The sequence below is a fragment of the Gossypium hirsutum genome, chromosome A13, assembly GCF_007990345.1.
Source record: "Gossypium hirsutum isolate 1008001.06 chromosome A13, Gossypium_hirsutum_v2.1, whole genome shotgun sequence".
In the NCBI taxonomy this organism is placed as follows: domain Eukaryota; kingdom Viridiplantae; phylum Streptophyta; class Magnoliopsida; order Malvales; family Malvaceae; genus Gossypium; species Gossypium hirsutum.
The window spans coordinates 104908855-104926418 of NC_053436.1; the positions used below are offsets into that span (position 1 = coordinate 104908855).

Consider the following 17564-nt stretch of genomic DNA (forward strand, 5'->3'; position numbering starts at 1 on the left):
CTAGAGTGATAAAATAGCCTAAATGTTAAATGAGGAAGGACTTAAGGAGCAATTATGCCTAAAATTAGGTGGCATAATCAGAAAAGAAAAGAAAAATCATGTGATTTAAGGGCAAAATTGTAAATTTTGTGAAATTAACTTAAATAAATTGAATTCTAAACTTTTCTAGGCTATTCTTCTTCAATTTATCAACCAAAAACGTTATAGGAGAAGGTTTTAAGCTGGTTTTATTTATTTTACTTCATATCACGAGCCCATAGATCAATGAGAAAAAGGAAAATTAGCTGAATAGTCCTTGAACTACTACAAACTTACAATTTAATCCAGGTAAGTTCATATGGTTAAATTTTAATGATTTTTTAATTAATAAATGTTATAATGTAATTAGTCGTATTTTTGTTGTTGAAAATAAAATTATTGTTAAATTGTGAAATCGAATTGAATGTTTAAATTAAGTAGAACGCGAGATTGAGTACAATCGTTTTGTGGCTAAAAATGAATTGATGGATAAGACCATGGTTGGACCATGACAGTGTTTATATGTAAGACCATAGCTAGGCTATGGCATTTTAATGAAAAGACCATAACTGCGTTATGGCACTTTGAACGTAAGACCATGGTTGGACCATAGCAGTAATTATAAGTAAGACCATAGTTGGACTATGACATTCTGATGATAAGACCATAACTGGGTTATGGCAATACGAATGTAAGACCATAGTTGGGTCATGACAATGCTTGTGTAAGATCATAATTGGTCTATGGCACAAAGACAACGATGTACTCATGTCCGTAAGTCGTTCCTCGATTCAGTAAGAATTGGTAAAAGACCTATGTGAATGAATTGAAAGATATATTGATTATTAATGATATTGATCTGAAAGAAGTGTGTTCATTGACTTATGTTGTATTTGATAGGGAGAATGATTGATTTATTTACAATTTAGTTTATTATATTAAGTTTGGTAAGATCAATGTTTAATCTATTGAACTTACTAAGCTTCATTAAGCTTACCCGTGTTGTTTTATGTTCTTGTAAATTAACTTGTTATCGGGAGATCGGATCAACACATCAAACTACACTATCCAGTTTAATCCGGTAGTTTTTGCAATGTAAATTTTGGTTTGTATGGCATGTATATGGTTGGTTTGGAAATGAAATAGTTTGAATTGGGGTTGTGAATCTTAAATGTTTGTATGTATGTAATTAGTAATAGAATTTGATAAATCAATGAAATGAATTAAATAGGTAAATATAAATAACTGAAATATTTGTGATGTTATGTCATGTTGAGAGCATGTTTTAGCTTATATTGATTGTTTGGTTGGGATATATTGGTGTATGTGAATGTTGTGTGTAGGTTGATGTCAAAATGAATGAGAAAAGTGGCCTTAAAATGACCTATTTTTGTCCACACGGGCATGTGTCTCACCCGTGTGTGACACACGGCCATGCACATGGGTGTGTAGTCTGGTTGTGTGTCTCTTGCATCTTAAAATTTTAAAACAGAATGCTCAAGTTTTAGCACGCGGCCTAGCACACGGGTGTGTAACTTAGCCGTGTGAACCCTGCACTTTGCACACGGCCTAATACACGGGCGTGTGGTTGGCCATGTGACCCAAGTCAAAGAGTTACACGGGTAAGGACACAGACTGGGACATGGTCGTGTGCCTCATATTGAATGCCCCCACAGCCTGAGACACGGGCGTGTCTCTTGGCTGTGTGGCTCACATGAGTGTGTGTCCCCTGCACTTGGAAAAAAAATTGATGTTTTCTGAAAAATTCTCTGAGTACCCAGCTTAGTCCCAACTTATTTCTAATGTGTATTTTGGGCATCGAGGGCTCATATAAGGGAATTTATGATTGACTTATAATATGAATACTATATGATGTGAAATATCTATTTACTTGATCTGTAAATTTCGGTAATGCTCTGTAACCCTATTCCAGCGATGAATAAAGGTTAGGGGTGTTACATCTTAAACTATTATATCTTGTTTAAACAAACACTTATATTATTTTTATAATTAAATAAGCCTGTAACTATAAATTTTTTCCATAAAAGCCCTTGATTTTATTATTAAAGTAAACACATTTTAAAATTTTAAATTAACTAATGAAAATAGTTTATTAAATAAAAAATAACATTTTACAATTTCTTGAAAGCGCTTACATACATAACACACTTAAATAATTTTTTTTGAAAATGTTAATTACTTTTTTTAAATTTTATGTTAATATTAAAAGTGTATAAAATTTTTATTGCATCAATAAGAAATTAAGATAAGAGCTTGAAATTCAAAATAATTTTACGTAAATATTAAAATTAATGACTTTTATGAGTAAAAATTAGAGTACATTAGCTTAACTAAAAGATAACTTAAGGGCTTGTTTAAACCAAGTCTAATAATTTAAATTTTTTAGTATATTAACCTATTTTAAAATAAGTAATCAATTTTTAAAAAAAATTATATTATGTAGAAAAGTTAAAAAAATCAATTCTAGTTAATATTATTATTAATATAAATAATATATTTTATCAAAAATAAAATAAAATACCAAAGGAAAAAGTAAAATTTTAACATTATAATAAAAACCAAGTGTTGATTTTTTTCTTTATGAAAATGTCTCCTTTACTACTATAGTAAAATATCTTTTTATATATATATATATTTAACGCAATATCCTTCGAAAAATTGCAATAAATTGAATCCCCTACTCTCCCTCCTCGCCAAAACCAAACGATAGTGGAAAAAAAAAAACTGTTTCTTTTCTTTGGTCTCTTTCCTTTCCTCTCATTGCTTCCGACTTTTGATGGCTTCTTTCTTACCAGACCTCGAACCAGGCCCTGAGATGTCACCGGAGTTTGAACGGAAGAAACGGAGGAAAACCGAAGGAAACCCACCTTCTTTTCATCCTACGCAAGGCAACCGTAGAATCAAGCAATGGCGAACCCAACGAGAACAACGGATCTACTCCTCCAACCTCATCGAATCTCTCCGTCGTTCTCCAACAGCGACCGGAAACTATGTCCGTGACATGGCGTACAGACTTCTTGCTGTCTCGGCCAAGGGTACAACGCGGTGGAGCAGAGCCATTCTCCTGGGCCGACTCGCTGCTGGTGCCAAGATGAGGAAGCATAAGAGAGCCAAGGTTGGCGCCAATAGGAAGTTGAGGAAGCCGGTGAGTAACAGACAGAAGAGAAAACTGCCGGCCGTTGAGAGGAAGTTGATGGCTTTGGGACGTCTTCTCCCCGGTTGCCGGAAACTACCGTTGGCGAACCTTCTAGAAGAGACTAGCGATTACATAGCAGCTTTAGAGATGCAAGTTCGAGCCATGACAGCTATCAGCGAGTTTCTCGCCAGCGGCGGTGCACAGCCGCCGGCTGGTCGGCTTGTCAACTCGTAAAAAATGGCGAAAAAGGTGTTCATTATTATATTATATAATATTTTTTGGAAACTTTGGTTTTTACATTTTAGTTAAATTCGTGTATTTTATTGTATATTGACTTTTCTTTCCCTTTTTTTAAAGCCCCATTTGCCGTCTCCGTCTCTGTGTTCATTGTTGTGTTTTTCTTTTCGATTATAAATTTTAACCATAGATTAGAACAAAACATGGTGTCACCAATGGTTGAAGTGCATTTAATTATAAATAAAAATATGAGAAAAATAAAAGACACTAATTTAAGAAATTATAAGCGTAATGAATGCATGTTGTTGTTGTCAATAAAATCTATGTGAAATCAATAGAATCTCAATTTACTTTGATAAATCAAATCCCAAGAATTTTGGAGTTTGATAGGTGGTAATAAATGAAAATGGTGTCGGCAAAAGGGTAAGGGCAGGGAGGAATGAAGGAACCCAACAATCTAGTCCCCAACCAAGATTGAGATTTTAGATTTGAGACATGTGAGTTTAATTTTGACAGATTTTTGTAAGATATTAAAACTCAAAACACGTGTTGTGTGTGCATAAAGGCTAATGGTCATGTCCTTCCATATGTGACAAAATATGTTCGAATTGAATATCGCTTGAAAATTTCCTAATTTTACATTAAATCAAAACAGGGCATAGGCAGAATGAGGGGACTATTATGAGCTAAAAGGAGCCTCGCACCACCATGTGACTACGTGGCCCTACATTTTCAAGTGGCTTGCATGTGCCCATGAACCAAATGAATACACAGTTAGGGTTTTCCATATTGTATTACCCACAACTGAAGACTAAAAAGAATTTTTAAAATATTTATAAAAAAAATAATGTCAAATTTTAGTACTTCTTTAGATAAATATTTTTTTAGTGAGTAAATATAAAAAAAATTAAGTTAATTTGATGTCAAATTTTAAATATAAATTTTAAAATAAAATACATAAGTATCTTTAAATTTATATAATATTATATATTAAAGGAGTTGTCCTATGTATTTTTTTTATCAGCAAGAAAACTAAAATTTTCATATTTATTTAATTAAATTGATATTTATTTAATTTGTGTCATATTAATTTAATCAATATTTTAATAATAAAATATATCTAAGTTTGATACAGTTCAGGCCTCAACCGGACCTTAAAGACTTGGATTCAAGTCTCCTCTCCACCATATTTGTATATTTTATGTAGATTTTGTCTATTTCTTTTTGACTTAGACCAATTATTGTTCGATTTGTTTATTTATATATTATACATTATATTGATTGAATTTTACATTGTAATCAATTAAACATATATTTGTATTTGTCTAATATATTTATAATTGTCTTTTTACTATTAGAAAGAAAAAAAAACTAATGAATAATGTGAAAGAAGTCGAAAGTTGAAGGGAGTCGTTGTGCTTAGGTTTATGCTCCAAGTCTTAATTTCTACTTTGGATTTTTTTAATTAATTAATTATTTATATGATCTAAAATAATATTTGGTGATAGACATTGGTTAAATAATACTCAAATAAGGTCATGTTTGGATGAGTGTAATTGAATTAACATTTAAAGTTTCCTTTCAAGTGAAGACCTAATATTCCCCTATATCAAATGTAAAAAGAAAAGAAAAGCTACAAAAAGTAGCATTCTTTCCAAATATGTTCAAAGTTATAAACATTACATCATATATGAGATTATCTATTTATATTTATATAAAGTATTTTGTTGGATTAATATTACAATTCACATCATGAACGTTAAGGGTAAGGCTAAAATTTTCTGTCCAAGGAGCGGAATTAAAATCAAATATTTTTTTGGAGAAATCAAGTGGGTGTGACAAAATCTAAAATTCATAGATTAAATTAATGAATGTTATCATTATTATTGTATTTAATTATAATAACTAAATATATAAATAGTTCTCAACTTTGACAGTTTGGCCGAGTGGTCTAAGGCGCCAGATTTAGGCTCTGGTCCGAAAGGGCGTGGGTTCAAATCCCACAGCTGTCATTTTGTAAGTCATCGTTTGGGGTTTCTTCCTTTTATGCTTTTATATCAAGATTCAAGACCAATGTGATTACTGGAAATAAAAATAAAAAAATGAAAGAGGTTTTGAACCAAGGAAGGAAATGTGATTAAAATAGGAACAGAAAAAATAAAGCACTATAGATTGCTTTGATTAAGCATGTTACAACTCCATAAATTCGTGCAAAAAATATTCTCAAATTTTCCTACCTCCCATATTTGCTCTGCCTAAATCACACTCTCCCTTTTCCCCCCACAAATGATCTTTCTTCTATTTTGTTTTGTGTATCTGTGGCCTTCATAGATAGTCTAGAGAGTTTGGGCATGTTTGAGATTTTGCATGGGTCTATCTTTTGTATTTTTTTCACTGTATTGTTTGGATTGGATTGGATTGGACCAACTAGACGAGAAATTGACTAGGATATCGATATGGAGAGTGAAAAAAGTTAATTGATTTGAGAATTAGTACAAACTAATTGAACTGGACTGAAAATTTGAGTGAATCGAATTTTTTTTTATTTTTTTATTCTTTTAAACATTTTATTAAATTATTTGCTTTGAATCAGACGGACTGATTGAACCGAAAATCAATGGTCTGATCAATTTGACCTCTAATCCCATTCCAACAATCATTTCTTCTAAAATCTAAGCAAAAAGAAAAAAAAAATTCTCTTTAAATTTATGTCTTGCATTTTAAATTACCAAAAAATCTTATTCATGGACATGGAATGATTTGGGCTTAAAATATTTAAACTTCTTTCTTTATTTTAATTATCTTTATTTATGGGATAAAATTGAAATTTTGAGATACGGGTGGGATTGTGTTTTAAATGTGAATAATTTAGCAAGTGGATTGACAAGAAATAAATTAAATTTGGTAAATATAAAGATGATATGAGATAAATCATATTTGAATATTTTATATTAATAAAAATTTCACCTTTTTTTTTTAAAAATTAGAGTAGTCAAATTATGGTTGAGATTTTAAATTTTTCTTTTAAACTTTAAAATATTTTAATTATATTCTCAAACCACCGATATTATATTAATAAGGTTCTTCTGTTATTAAACCATTAATTTAAATGTTAAATGATATAACATGTATAGTTTAAGAATATAATTAAAATATTTTAAAGTTTGAGGACTTATATTTTAAAATAAGGAATATAATTTAGGGATGCCTAATGCAATTAACTCATTAGAATGAGAGCTGGGGTTTCTTAGAATCAAACCCAAATACTCACACTTTCTTATTTGCATTATATTAAGGAAAAACCTTTTTCTACCTGTTGGTGACTCTTAATTTAGAAAATTCTAAAAATAGAAATAAAAATAAAAGTAAATAATTGTTTTAAAAATAGATAAAGTGTGAGAAAATAAGGGAAAATTATTTTTAAACCCTTCAAATTTTCTCCCTACATTATCTATATAGAAAATCCAATACCAATTCTTTAAAAAAATAGAAAAATAAAACATTAAGCAAAAGTATTAGTTCTCTGTTTTTTATCTTTTCTGTTTCTTGACATTGTATTTTTTTCTGTAATAAGGAAAGAAAATTTCAAAAGAAAATTTCAAAACATAATTTATTCTTACAATTTGGATTTTTTTAAAAATAATTTAAATGAATTGAAAATTTGAATCGAGTCCGAAAAATAAAATTTTGTGGTATATTTTAAATATTTTTTTAAAGAAATGACATCAATGTCAATTTCACAAGCCTCCATAATATCAAATCTGGATGTTCTTCAAGGGCATGAAACTTGATTTGAATATATTACTAATTTGAGTTTGGGGAAACATTGAGGAAGCATGTAACAATCTAACATTTTTTTTAGTTTTGTTCTGTTTGTAATTTGTTTTATGATTCTATTGAATGATAATTTTCTAACAACATTTTTGAGATATTATTTTCTAAAATTTTTTATATTGAATTTTCTATTTTTTAAATAATTTTAAGTTTTTTTATAATTTTATTTAGAATTAGAGTTAAATTGACAAACAATATAAAAATTGTTATTTCACCAGCTAAAAAGTGTCACTTAACAGCGGAGTGACCTAGAAAAACAATTTCAAAAAATTTACTGGCTAAATTGTAACATGTTTTAGTTAAGTGACCAAAACGAAAATTTAACCATAATTCAATGACTAATTGTATAATCTACCTAAATAAATTAGTGGCGTGGATTTCACCGTTAGTCCCATTGGAACTTATTACCCTTGCATTAATTATGTTTGGTACTATATTTATAATTTACTTTCATATCTGATTGCTTTTCGTATTGTCCATCCCATACAGTAATTGGTAATTGCAATCTCACAAATTTTTGGATTTCCTTTCTCATTGTTATTTGCTTGTAAATTAGTATATTACCATTGTAAAAAAATTGCCCATTTGCATAACATTTTTCTCTCTCTCCTTTGGCTAAAACTCGAATGAGCTCACTAAGTATTGCTTCTTAAATAAAAATAATTTTTTTTTATTTTTGCTTTTGGTCAAAAAAAGTACTTTTGCAAAATAATTTTTGTCCCAAAATCATTTTTGAAAAGCTTAGGAACATTTTGTTTCACAATGTTTTTATCTCAAAAGTATTTTTAAGAAGCAATACTAAATTGACCCTAAGTCACTTAAACCAATTCATTTTCCACTTCACACTCTCTACCTCAATCCTTGAGGTAATGGTCAGGCCTGACCCTAGGGATAGTTTGAGAGTGCGGCCGCCCAGGGCCCAGGGCTGGAAGGGGCCTAAAAATAAATTTTCCAGCTTTTAATGGGAAAAAAAATTCTTCCGCCTTTTAAGTTTTCTGATCGACGCTTCATTATAGGCAAGAAAAGAGGCTCTCAATTTTTTTATTTTATTATTAGTATATGCTTTTATTTTATTATATTAAATTTTATAATTTTTCTTTAAAAATAACTCTAATTTATTATTTGACTTAAGGCCCAAAAATGACAAAAACAGCTTCAGGTGCAATTATGCCGTTGTTAGCTCAGTTGAATAAATGAACCCTCCAAATTATCCATGCTACATGGAAGTTATCTAATTTTTGCCCTCACAAGCCACCACCCACACCATTTCAGCATGCAGAGATTGTGGGTTTCTTATTGGACTCCACGTACGTAGTGCAATATTTATAGATGGTATGCTCCCATCCATAGCATGCTGTAAATTTTAGTTCATAGCAATTGAAGCATTGCTTATAAATGTGACCTTTTAGATTCAGCATTATTCTTGCTGAGTTTTCTTCTATCAAGTACTGAATCATTCGGATAAATTTCATGCTTAAACTGACTATTTGGTGCTGATAATAATCATTCAAAGATGGTGTTTTTTTTATTTGACCTATTATTCAGTAAAGCATTATAAATGCATGGGCTAAAGTAGTTGGAATAAAAAGAGCAGAAACATAGCTTGCATGAATCTTGGTGGGAGCAATTTATACTAGATTTTATATAAATAATTATTTATTAATTAGTACCTATATTTATGATAGTTGGGCCGTGTGGACTAAAACTTCTTACTGGTTCAATGCTAATGCCATACAATCTGGTGATGGGAGGGCCACTCCAACAAGTTGATGGTTCCTCATAATTTTCTCACCCCTTCGTACACAGGCATGGCGACTGCCCATCTATAACTTAACCTACACCCTTCACAATGGCCGGACAAAGTTATTAATGGCTGCCCCTTCCTCCATTCATGGTATATGTTGATATATTATTTATTCTCCTCCATTTTTTTGTTCTTTTACATGGATAATTTCGTTTGGAATTTTTTTTTAATGAAGCTCTTAACAAAAACTATTAGTCATGTTAATTGGTTTTCAGAGTTTATCCCTTGGCTGAGATCGGATTAGGGTTTCAAAGTATCGAAGTTACAACAATCCCTTTCTAATTTTGTTTTAAAATGCAATGTATTTTACGTAACACTTATTCGTGATACATGCTGAAAGTGGCAAAGTTTTGTCCTAATCTTATGCAATCCAGCAAATATAGCCCCAACATGTATGAATGTTCAAGTCTCATCAAGCACCCATAATAGATTAGTAGTTAATTTTATAAGCAGGCTTCAACCACTACCACATTTCCATTATTTATATTTTGATTTTGATTTCTACGAAACATAGATTTCACCTTTTGTATACAACCTTTTAAAAATGGGTTAAGCAACTTAATCATATACAGCTTGATATGGTACTCTAATAAATGAATTCCCACCTACCTCAAACACTTGGCACATTCCTATAGGAAACCCCTTCCAAACACCCGACTCTTTATCTCTTTTTTTTTCTCCTCCCATAAATTTATGCAATTAATAAATCTCCCAACTGTATCATAAATACATACAGATGGTAGCTAGGCAGAATCTTAGCCCCTTTTACCGCTCTCACCTGTTAGTTCACCTAAAGGTGATGGCTAAACCCAACCCAGCCTTGACCCACCAAACCACTGTGTCCAGACACCACGCACAGCCTATAAAGCTTTGCCACAATGGCATTATGGAAATATTTTTGTACTCACAAGGGTGAATAAATAGCTTAACAACTATATCAAGACTCCATTTGTCTTGAACAAATCCATCTTTCTCGAGCGACAAAGGTTACAGAAAGAAAGAAAACATGTCTCTTGTGACAGAAGAGATAAAAGCGAGTGCATCAGAGATTTACCATGGAGATGAGATATGCCAGGAGAAATCCAAGTTTTTGTTGGAGGAAGTAGGCATGCCAAGGGGGCTTTTGCCACTTAGAGACATCGAAGAATGTGGGTACGTGAAGGACACAGGTTTCGTGTGGCTCAAACAAAAGAAGAGCATCACCCACAGGTTCGAAAAGATAGGGAAGCTGGTTTCCTATGCAACTGAAGTCACGGCTGTCGTTGAGAAAGGCAAGATCAAGAAGCTGACTGGGGTGAAGACCAAAGAGCTTTTGGTTTGGATCACACTGAGTGATATCCAAGTGGATGATCCTCCCACTGGGAAGATCACTTTCAAGACTCCTTCAGGGCTGTTTAGGACTTTCCCTGTATCAGCTTTTGAGATTGAAGGTGAACAAGTTAAGGGTTCTAAGGGTAAGGATGAAGAGAAACAAGTGAATGGAGCTGTCGAAGTGAAGGAAGTCTAGAGTCCTTTTTCAATTCCCAACAGAAGAAAGCCTTAATGTACTAAATATCATTATTAGCAATCAATAAAAAAATGATTTTATTTTATGGTACTACATAGTTTCCGAAAATGTGTTGTGTTGTGTTGTGTTGTTGCTTCAATCAACTGGAATGGTAGTGCAACCAAATGCCTTTGTAAGTGAAAAAAAAATGCTCTGTTTCCCATGACATGATGAGGCCTACTATGTTTCAGTTTCTTCTTTGTATACTGTTATGTTAGTCATATGTGAGGCAAAGAGAAAACATAATTTGACTACTAATACTTGATTAGTTCTTGAATCTTTTAGATTCATGGTTTGGATTTTCAAAGTATGATTTTAACAACAAAATTAAAAAAAAAATTCCATTTAATATTTAATATTAGGGTAATTTACACCAATGTCACTAAACTATTACTAAGTTTATGTTTTGATAACTTTAAATAGTCACAAAATGGTTATTTAAAACATTGAATTATTTAGAAATTTTTATCTAAGTCACTAAGATGTTAAATTTTATTTTTTAAAAAGTTTAATTGGCAAGCTCCAAACGATGATTTGACAGTTGATACAATAGGTTAATACTCATCGATGACTAGAAAATATATATTAAATGTAAATCAATTTGATGATCACCGAAGATCACAGAAGAAAAAGTTTGGATTTTAACTCGCAAAATTGTGACATTAAAAGTTATTATATGAAAAAAATGAACTGCAAAATAAGAGAAAAAAACTTTCGATTGGTATAAATAAGGCTAATAAAAAGCCATATGACAATAATTTAAACAACTCAACGACTTCAATAAAAACTTTCAAAAAATATAATAACTATTTTATAACTTTTCAAAATTAGTAACAAAAACATAAACTTATTAATAGCTTAATGACATCATGCGTAACTTATCCATAATAATATTGTTGAATAAAATACAGCTTTTAAACGTAATGCCACCTTTAAATTGAGATAGACAAGTCTTATTTTAATGCTTGAACAACCTCCATGATTTGACTTGAGTTTCACTACCATCATAGATGTCATGAAGCAAGCCACACACACACAATGTGGGATAAAAGTAATGCATCATTATTAATCCTTCATAGAAAAGACTAGGCATTTGGTATGCCATTCATACAAATTGACGTTTAAGTAAGCTCTACTAAGTTCAGCTTGCTTGTTAAGGTAACATTTTAAGTCTCTAAAGAATGCCTAAAACTGGTTACAGAAGCATTCACCAGCACCAAATGCAATAGCTGGAAACCAGAAAAGATTTGGCTTTACTTTGGTTCTGACCAAAAGGCCCCAAGCATGAGTATTGTTGACACCTCTCCCTTCTGCAGTACTTATGACTTCAATGCCTGAGTAGAAACAAATCACAATCAATTAAAAATCAGTACAAGCTTGTGCTTCCATAATTGGTGCAATCCATTTACTGTTTAAGAGTCAAATTAAAACTTGGAAGAAAGAAATGAGTGATGCATCAGATACGGTACGAAAGCTACATTCCAACTGCTAACCATGTACAAAAGATGAAACAAATGTTAAGGATGCATTTGTTGATCAAGTCTACAATAGAAAATAAACAGCATAAAATCTGCCAAAACAAATGGCATAATTGGCAGAGCAAGAATCAAAGCAAATCTGATACTATTCTGCTAGCAATTTATCTCTTATAATTCTGCAATTTTATTAATTTTTTTTTAAACGATGTATCGCATACTACATAAAGGCCATCAAGAAAGGGAAATGGAGAAAGGATGTCAATTATTCTTTTGAGGTCAAACAGTTCCCTCTAAAGAGCCTTCATTAGCTCTTTCCTCCATAGGTTCCTCCAAGAAGGAAGGCAACACCAACAAGAGTACATTCACCCTCTCAGAGAAAGATTTTTCTGTACACCATCCTGTGACTCAATTTTGTTCTGAGCATAGAACAAATTGCTCTCAGTGCTACCAGTTGTCGTGGGAAATCCCAAATGGAAGACGGCGATGGACATACACATACAGAAAACAAAAGGATGACTAGAAGAGTTGTCCAATCAAATATAAACAACAACTAGCCAAGATTTGGATATCATCAAAGGCTTCCTTCACACTATTGCTTCCTGCAATGCAAATGGCAGCAAGTCCAGCGGGAGCAAAATTAATCTCAATCTCAAGCATGAGTAGCAACAAGCGCTTGACATGGGCTAAAATGCCAGAACGCAAGGCCAAAGGATTGCGTTTCAATCGTGATAAACCCTACACCTTTGGGCATCAGTGCAAAAGACTTTATAAGCTGGAAATAAAAGATTGGGACCTAGTTAAACATAATCCAAACTCTAATGAGAGAATCTCCCTTCATGCAATCACTAGAGTTCGACATTGAAAAACCATGCAATTGTCAGTAAAGTGAAAATGCAACCAATATATAAGGACTTCCAATCAACAGAAGTGTAGGCATGAAAGTGATAGTGGCAAATGGTGCAAAAATAACTAGCTTGGGGGTTTGTAAGTTGATAAACTTCAAACTAGCCCAACATTCTCACTGCTGATTTATTTTTTCACTTCACTAGATTGGTTTGATGTTGTTTGGGGGGCAAAATGGTTGGAGATATTAGGTTCAATATTATGGGATTTTTCTTCTCTAACCATGGGACTTGAGTTAAATGAAGAATGTGATTTTCCATGGGTTGCCATAAAAAAATGCATCCTGGGATTCACACACTAAGAGACACAAATACAATTTACGAATTTGAAGACTTGTCAGTAGAATTTTCAGATTTATTCCAAGAGCCTATTGGAGCTCCTCCAATTTGAGCATGTGACCACAAGATATGCATGCTTCTAGGAGCAGGCCCTGTGGGAGCTTGCTCTTATCACTAACCGCATCCCTAGAAGGATGAAATTGAAAAGCAATACATTGAAATGTTGAGCCAAGGAATTCTCCAGACCTGTAAATCTCCATTCTCTTCATCAATCCTCTCTTTCAAAATCAAGATGGTGCAAGGAAATTTTGCATAAAGAGAATCGAATACCCAAAGTGTCAAAGATAAATTTCTAATTTCAGGTGTCAAGGTTAAATTTCTAATTCGGTAGTAGAACAGCTACTAGATGAACTACATAAGATTGACTCTTCACCAACTTGACCTCAAATCAAGTTATCATCAAATTAGAGTGAACCAAACAAACATTGAAAAGACTGTCTTTTACACCCACCATGATCAGTTCGAATTCTCAATCATGCCATTGGGATTGACAGATGTCCCTTCAACCTATCAAGCATTGATGAATGAGGTATTTCCACTCCATCTACAAAAAATTGTACTCGTTTTCTTTGGCAGCATTTTAGCATACAAGTTTGGGGAGGAACACCTCCAGCACATTAAGAAAGCCTTGGAACTCTTACGTGCTCATCACTCACGTTTGGAGCTAAACAGATGGCATACTTGGGGCATATTATTTCAGCTAGTGGAGTTTCAACAACTCCTAGCAAAATCAAGGCAGTAACAAACTGGCCTACGCCACATTCCACCAAAGCTCTCACCAAATTCTATGTACCTTTCCAAATCCTACAACAAGATGGCCCTATGGCCAATCAGTTGGTCCTTCCGCCTACCAGCAAGAAACATAATCTATTTCATGTCTCTCTCCTCAGTTTTTAAAAGAGACTAAAAGTCTGCAATTTTATAAGTGAAACTAAAAGCCATACTCAAGTGATCAATAGGATAGAATTAGACCAAGCCTAATCCATGCAAATTTGAAATTATTCTTGCTAACAATTTAGCTCCTATAAGTCTGCAATTTTATTAATTTTTCCTTTTTAAACAACGTAATGCTTACCATACAAAAGCCATTGAGTAAGAGAAATGGAGCAAGTAGAAAAGTTTGTCTACTATTCTTTTGAGGTATGAAGTCTCCTAAAAAACCTTCATTAGTTTTTTCCACCATAGATTCCTCCAAGGAGGAGTTTTTTATTCATCACCCTTAGCCTTGGCCCTATTCTTGTGCACGCAACAAACAAGTTTCCATCATTTGATTAGCAAGCATGTATTTGTTAATTGACAACTTGTGTTTAATCACACATCTTTCATTTTTTCCCCTTGTGATAATGTAATCATGCATATCGCTCTTAGCATCTCATGCATTTATTCAAGAATTTATAAAATACAGATGTTTAGAAAATAAAGGAATGTAATTTTAACAAATCAAAGTTTTTAAGCAGTTGATAAAGATTCAGGAACTAAAGGCCTAAATCCATGCTTGCACAACAAATGCATACAGAATTTAGCAAGTCTAGAAAAAGATAGATCATGTTTTTGATTTCTCAAGCAAACGTCATGCAAACACCATTCAAGAACACATATCTAAAATGATATTGAAAAGGGATAGTGTCATACCTGGAAAGCTGCAACCCATTTCCCATTAATCCAGTCCTGATGTAGCCTTAACTCAGAGTGTTCAAACTTCATTTCCTCCTTGGTAGCCTTAAAATAGACTTCATACTTTGAATCCGAAAGAACCTTAGAAATCACACCCACCCACCAGCCATCATTGTAGAAAGCATCAACTTCATCAAGCTTTTGGAACCGATCAGCCATAACAATTTCTGGTGGACAAGGTCTAATGTGTAGGTCATCAAACTCCTCCTTTAAGAAATCAGTGTCATCGTCAGTTCTCAAGCTCTCATACTGAACTAGGTACCTGTCTTTCCCCACTACTTTAACAATAGTTCCAGCGAACCAAGCACCTTCAAAACCATCTTCATCACTGGTTACCTCAACATGTGCTCCCTTACAAAAAAATTTATCCATTGTTATTTTGCTAGACCTCAATTTCTCTCCGCTCCCAGCTAAACCAGACTTTGACTTTTTTTTGCTTGCTGCATTATCACGCTTTAACTTCTCTTGGGTGACAACTTTGCTAAATTTCATCTTTGCTTCGGTCACTGCTCTGTCAGACTTGATTTTTTTTTCCATTTATTTTATTGTTAATTAGGAATCCATCAATTGTTACTCAAAAAGTACAAACAATCTAGAACACCTAAGGTAACATATATTACAAACAATTTTGAGAAACAAATTCATATAATGACTTCCAAGTTTAGACATTCAATCAGTAAAATAAGTCATTATCAAGAATATTGAATAGCAACACCAGTTTTCTGAAACCAGGATATCTATCTAATTCAAAGAGCATAACTATTAAAGTTTATATTCAGCACGTGATATACTTAGATCCTCAAACAGACAACCTATTACTTTAATACTCCTAATAACCTACAAAAAATGGAGCATTTGAACAATATAAGACTTAAAATATATGCAGAACTCGCAAAATAACATATATCAGTTTACAAACATTCTGAACTACTTTATATCCAAATAAATAAATCATAAATCCCAATTTCTAGCAAATTTTTTATCTGAAGAAACCTAAAGGAATAAGAATTACGACAAAAAAACTCAATTACGAAAGAAAAGTGAAATAGTAAGAAACAAGAAATACCCAAAAGAATTTTACCTCCTTAACTTGCTCATCTCCCGCCAATGGTGGCGTCCAAGACCCATTAATCCACTCTCTATGAAGCCTCAACTGCTCCTCGCCAAACTCCAACTGCTCCTTGGACCTCTTGAAGTAAACATGAAAATTACCATTCTCCAACTCCTTAGTAATCACCCCTTCCCACCATCCGTCATTGTAATAAGCATCCACCTCTTCACTGAACTTAAACTTTCTGGTCGACTCTCGAGGGGCCAGAGGGCGTATATCCACAGCGTCGATGGTTTCCCTCAAGGGTGTAGTACCAGCCTCGTCCTCGAAGAGGTGGGTGTATTGGACTAGGAATTTGCTGGGCTTTTTAGAAGAAGGGCGCTTGATGATGACGCCGGTGTACCATGAACCACGGAACCCAGGGTCGTTGGAACTGATCTCCACTTGGGAACCAGGTTGCAGGTGAGGAGGGTCGTTGGTGGCGGGGGCAGTGGTGGGCTTACGTTTTGTCATTTCCCTGTACCGGGGGAGGTGGAGTGATGGATCTTTGGGCGGGGAAAATCTATGGGAATCTTCTGATCTGTGTAAAATGATCTCAACACCCAATCGATATTTATAGTACTTAAGTTTCTTAGGGTGTTAATAGTACACAACCAAACACAAACCAAACCCAACCCAACCCAACCCAGTGACGGGTCTTTGTGTCGGAGTAATACAAATTACAAAGTTACCTTTTTTCTTCTTTTTACTTTAGGGCAGCTTCCTCCACTGGCAGCCTTGCGCAAGCGCAACTTCTTTTAATTCCTTAAAACCCCCTCTAATTTTTTAAACTTAAAATTTAACCTCTACATTTTAATTTTGAGATATTAATTTTTTTTATTTATTTAAAAGTCTTCAAACTCCATCCAATTTTACTATTGAAGTTGTTGATGTAGCAATTATAAAAGAGTAAAATAACTCTCTTTTAGCTCTTAATCTTTATCTTTCTCATTTCAATCCTTACACTTTCAAATTACATAAAAATTATAAAATAAAAATAAAATTTAATTTTACTTCGCATTTTTAATATAAATTCATAAGTATTTAAAAATCATTGTTTAAAATTTTTTCCAAAAATTTAAAAAATAAAACTAATTAAAAATTCATTTAAAACTTTTTTTGAAATTATGAAAAATATAAAAATTAAAAAAAGGAAAGTGTCAATCATGATAAGATTAAAATATTTTTAAATTATATTAATATGATATTTTATATAATTTATAATTAATTTTATAATTTATCCAAATTGAATTTTAAAAATTTGTTCAAATTCAATTCAATATGCACTTAACGGATAGCTTTAACTTTGGAGAGATTTTATAACTTCGGACAGATTTTATTACCATAAAAGGTGTTCATACCTAAATTGGACTAAGTCGAGCTGAAGCCTAATTTCAAAATAAAAGAATTTAGGCTCATCCCTCCCATATCACCCTTTCATTTTTAAAAAAAAAATAATAATATTTTTATTTGAATTTAATTATG

The 17564-nt window shown here is 32.6% G+C and overlaps 3 protein-coding genes and 1 non-coding gene across 4 annotated transcripts; 3 read left to right on the forward strand and 1 right to left on the reverse strand.

Annotated features, from left to right (window-relative positions):
* Nucleotides 1-2702: 2702 nt before the first annotated feature.
* On the forward strand, nt 2703-3523 carry LOC107893302 (transcription factor bHLH149). The gene has a single exon (XM_016818252.2). The coding sequence runs from the start codon at nt 2816-2818 to the stop codon at nt 3407-3409; it is 594 nt and encodes a 197-aa protein (XP_016673741.1). The 5' UTR covers nt 2703-2815; the 3' UTR covers nt 3410-3523.
* Nucleotides 3524-5344: 1821 nt separating this feature from the next.
* Nucleotides 5345-5424, forward strand: TRNAL-UAG (transfer RNA leucine (anticodon UAG)). Its single transcript has one exon. It is a non-coding gene; the product is annotated as a tRNA-Leu (tRNA).
* A 3578-nt stretch (nt 5425-9002) lies between these two features.
* LOC107893301 (uncharacterized) lies at nt 9003-10647 on the forward strand. The gene has a single exon (XM_041085561.1). It carries the CDS (start codon nt 10057-10059, stop codon nt 10555-10557), a length of 501 nt encoding a protein of 166 aa, XP_040941495.1. The 5' UTR covers nt 9003-10056; the 3' UTR covers nt 10558-10647.
* A 990-nt stretch (nt 10648-11637) lies between these two features.
* LOC107893300 (protein AGENET DOMAIN (AGD)-CONTAINING P1) lies at nt 11638-16821 on the reverse strand. The gene is made up of 3 exons (XM_016818249.2): nt 16071-16821; nt 14948-15508; nt 11638-11930 (listed from the first exon to the last, which is right to left on the reverse strand). Exons 1-3 carry the CDS (start codon nt 16551-16553, stop codon nt 11916-11918), a joined length of 1059 nt encoding a protein of 352 aa, XP_016673738.1. The 5' UTR covers nt 16554-16821; the 3' UTR covers nt 11638-11915.
* Nucleotides 16822-17564: the final 743 nt, after the last annotated feature.